General features: G+C 38.1%; 1 protein-coding gene across 1 annotated transcript in view; it reads left to right on the forward strand.

Moving 5' to 3' along the window:
• The window catches only part of LOC107710178 (fucolectin-6-like), a 9,957-nt gene extending 6,090 nt beyond the window's left edge, over positions 1–3,867 (forward strand). The window contains 3 exon segments of the mRNA XM_016514924.1: positions 3,436–3,504; positions 3,507–3,711; positions 3,813–3,867. Coding sequence (XP_016370410.1) covers positions 3,436–3,504; positions 3,507–3,711; positions 3,813–3,867 — 329 coding nt within the window.
• The last annotated feature ends 831 nt before the right edge of the window (positions 3,868–4,698 follow it).

A 4,698-nucleotide genomic window follows, 5' to 3' on the forward strand; every position in this document is an offset into this window, starting at 1 on the left:
TAATATACCTGTACATACAATTGTCAATTTGTATATTGTATTCCTTATTTACTTGTTCTATATTTGATTTAATTTAATTTTATTTTATTTATAATATTATATAATATTATTTTATTATTTTATCTGTGTTTATGTTCTGTCACTGTCATTCTGTTGCACTGGGAAGCTTCTGTCACGAAAACAAATTCCTCGTATGTGTAAACATACCTGGCAATAAAGCTCATTCTGATTCTGATTCTGATTCTGATCTTGCTTCTTCCAGCGGGGAAAGCAGATCTCATGTTGAAGTGTTGTTGATGCAGTCACATTAGCACAACTTCAGCGATGAATTGCGAGCAAAAAGTCTATTTCAATTGTGAGAAGCAGTGCTCGCTCAGGTCACTTGCAAGTCTATCGGCTTATCAATCAATCCACGTGGCGAGTTCGCTTTCAAGTTCATGAACTTGAATCTGGTGAAATACTCTGTGGGAAACGAACCCCAGTCTCAAAATTCCTTATTGAATGCTTCCTATAGAGGTGTAATTCGCCGTCTGATTAGCTCCTGAGCAAAGCGATAGCTGCTGAATAATGACTGAAAGGACCTTATAAAGGGAATTATGATTGGCGTCATATTCCTATAGGTAGATGTGGATCAGCTGAGTGTCAGCTGATGCGAGCTTGACTAATGTGACCTGCCAGAACTAATGCTACGCTCCATTGCAATTGTAACCCAAGGAAATCGATTTATGAACGTGGTTTTGTGCAGCTTGTCAGTGAACAACGGCTCTGTGTAGTAAATGCTGCTCAATCTGAAAGCACGCACGTGATGGAGATTTACCGCTGATTACAGAACCGGCTTTACTGACAAGATGTGCATTAAATATCGCATGCGATTTATCGTGCAGCCCTAGATTTCGAAAATCCAAGTTTGAAGTCTCAGTCCCATGTAGTGTGTGTAAAAAAAAGTTAATCAGTTAATCAAGTACGAAAGAAAGAAGAGCTAACGAGTTGATAGAGTGCGACGAGATGACGAAGATAATTTGTTCCGGAGGAATCCACTCATCTCAGTCCCATGTAATGTGTGGGGGAAAAAAATATTTCTGTCCTATCACTTCACCAGGAATACGGTTCAGTTAATCAAGTACGAAAGAAAGAAGAGCTAACGAGTTGATAGAGTGCGACGAGATGACGAAGATAATTTGTTCCGGAGGAATCCACTCAGATGATTCAGGTCCAAATTTATCACCGAACAACAGTCCAAGGAAAAAAAAACAGTCAGAATGTCTCAGAAAACAGTCACGGAAAGCAATAAGTCTTCGACTTCTCTTCCACAGTGTTTCAAATTCAACCTCCCAGAAGCTATGCGTTTTGTCCGTGCTTCATGCACATTCACTCTGCGCGCAATTACTGTGCACTCTCTCCCCGTGTGAACTACCCCATTCTCTTAAAGGGGCAGTACCAGGTTTTAAAGAAGTGTGACTAAGTAAAACAGGATAGAAATATCAAGGGTTACATTTGCAACACAGAAATGTAGCCTACTGTGTAAGTAGACCGTTTGTGAAGCTGTTTCAAACATAAAGCTTACATGATGATCAGCGGCAGCGCAAAAGCAGCTTTAAATATTAGGATCCAAAATGTGACTGACTGTCATTTCAAAGGTTTAATACACATAGCGGAATCGTCATTTAGGAATAAGAACACGTGTGTTTTAATCAAGTTCGCAATCTTTTAAAGATTAACTGTGCATACATATGAGTCTATAGCTAATATATATATATATATATTTTTTTAATATTTGAAACAATCACACCGGTGTGATTAGAACATTCAGTGTCACATCGCCATCTGCTAAATTCAAATCTGCGTTCGCACTTTGGCAGGCGTTGAGCCAGAGACAGGCACATTTTTAAAGTGCTGCACATTATAACCAATCACACACGATTCTGTTGAGATTATTAATACAATGACCAATCAGAGGCATCCAGATGAGCCATCGCTTTTGTTCAGTGCGTGCGCTCGCTGAATGAATTCTGCTCTCTGGTGAATTCTCTCATCAGAAACAACAAAGTGCAGATGCGTGTACGAATGTAAGAAAGATATTCATTTCACAGTGTGAACTGCTTCAGTGATTATAATGGGAGATTTTGAGAGTGCTTGAACTCAATCAATGATAATGTTCTTTGATAATGTAAATGTTCTTTGCTCTCTTTCTGTAAAATGAAATTGTTATTATTAGTAAGTTACAACGTTTTTTATTAAATTCATATTAAATGCAAAGTCATATTACAAATATTTTATGACATGACACCCATATCTGGTACTTAAAAGGTGCACTAAGTGATTTTTGCCAAACAATGTTAATATTTGAAAGCACCAAAACAAACATGCCCATACCCCAACAGGACCTCTAATTAACCCTAATTTTGAAATCTCCGCCCCACACGTACGTACACAGCCATGGCAATGACGATTGCGGAAACAAGTGAAGATGACACACAAGCATTTAAACAAAAGCCATCACGGATAAGTTGTGTGAAACGAAGCAAAATCAACGTTACTGACCTATCAAGAACGCAACCTCGATGAACGATTCCAGGCCTTCCCTTCTCCTTGAGTTCTCTCCACCGCTGGGATATCTTCCTCTGATATTTTCCTGTTTTATCCTTTTATATTTTCCTCTCTCTATCTATGGTCAACCTGCTAATATCGGTCCTGTGCACTCAAATTGGCCGCTCTCTTCTCCGTTCAATTACTAGACACGCCCCTTACTGCTGATTGGCTACAAGTGTGTTTTGGGACTCAGTCCGACACTGCGGTCAAAAGCGTTTTTCAAATATTGCTTAGTGCACCTTAAAGTAAAAAGATGGGTTTTATGCAAAGTTAATAGATTACACTAACATTAGGCTACACTGCCCATTATAGATCAACTAACATGAGCTATAAATGTGCAAAATGCATTAACTTACACATATTTGAGAATCTAGATATTTCATGATATAGTTTACACGTTTGGAAATATGTTAAATAAAATAAAATAAACTCACTAAATAAATAAAACCAACAAGCCTACATCAGTTATACAGGTGCATCTCAATAAATTAGAATGTCGTGGAAAAGTTCATTTCAGTAATTCAATTCCACGACATTCTAATTTATTGAGATGCACCTGTACATCACTATGTTGTTGTGTGTCACATGACAAGGCCTCCCCCCTTCACTCGTGGCCCCCTCAAAAATAATAAGTGCATGATGTCCCTGGTGGGGAATATTTGCTCGGAGGCGCTACAGACACAGCTGCCAAGTGAAAACATATTCCTTAAAAATGACTTTGTCAAGACTGGACCAGTTCAGACAGATCTGATAGAAATGCATTCCTAAGAAAACCTCCTCAAAAACATTCCAAGTGTATAAAATAAGCTGACTAAAACTGTTTCTTGACACTATGACATATTACAGGTAATTTGGCAACAGGAAAACTCGTCACACAGTCGTCAACCTATGGCCTCTGGTCTGCTGAACAGGCCATTCCAATCCTGGTTTCAGAAAGTCGTGGTCATCGTGTTCCTCAACCAATATTCAGACTAACCCATGGTGGAGAGTGGATCTGAGTTCTGTGTACAGAGTTAATAGAGTCGTCATCACAAACAGACTAGACTGCTGTCCAGAACGAATAAACGGAGCGGAGATTCGCATCGGAAACTCTTTGGAGAACAACGGCAACAACACTCCCATGTGAGACCCTCTTTCAGTGGCTTAATATCCATGAAAATCCCTGAAATCACATATGACGAAAGACTATAAGACTAAATTATGTTTTCTCTGTCTCTCTTTAGATGCGCTGTGATTTCTAGCATTCCAGCTGGTGTTTCCTCTATGAAGAAGGTGTGATCAAACAAGCAGATTTAGTGTTTTGGGAAACTCCTTCACAATTGTTGAAATTTGGCTGTCTAAGTTGAGTTGCATGCTCTCAGCTTTCAATAATTTACTGCATAAAACGCATTTGTGTTTGACTTTTGCAGGTGATCCCATATTTAATGTCATCTACGTAGGTATTTTTGTTTGTTTTACTTTGTGTAGTTTTGTTCATGATTTTGAGGATCACTAGACAAACTCTCACTGAATCTGTTTAATCTTAAGTGACAGATGCATTTGCAACAAACTGCTGCAGAAATTGTAGACTCGATGCATTTTATGTTTTTATTATTGCATTTAGCATTTGCTTTTCCCTTCTATGTATGTTCATGCTTGTGTGTACTTTTATGTCCTGTTTCCCAAGAAGACTCGTGTGAAGATGAAACTGAAGTTTGAGTCTGTCTGAACCTCCAGCTCCTGTCACAGGTGAGAGAGTGAAACATAGAGAAATATGAAATCGAATCACATTGATAGCAGTTTTAAGAGATCTACTTATTTCAGCTTCAGTCTGCTCTGGCGGAACGAGGGATTTCTGATGTGAAGAAAGAGATTATGACGGCAGTGATGTGAAAACCTAAACTCTCTTCAGATCAGCTTTGATGTTCTTCATTTAAATGCTGGAATTTTCTCCATTCCTCAATATTGATCACAATAAAGTTGTATGTGAAAATTTTGAAAATTTGATTCCTGATTGCTGCTTTGAAGCCATTTGTATTGTATAAAGTGCAAGCACTTGACAATGTGGGGGCAATGTTATTTAAGTGAAATTTATTTATTTTTATATTTTTAATAATATTTTATGCAATA

The sequence above is a fragment of the Sinocyclocheilus rhinocerous genome, unplaced genomic scaffold, assembly GCF_001515625.1.
Source record: "Sinocyclocheilus rhinocerous isolate Xijiao unplaced genomic scaffold, SAMN03320098_v1.1 scaffold207, whole genome shotgun sequence".
Lineage (NCBI taxonomy): Eukaryota > Metazoa > Chordata > Actinopteri > Cypriniformes > Cyprinidae > Sinocyclocheilus > Sinocyclocheilus rhinocerous.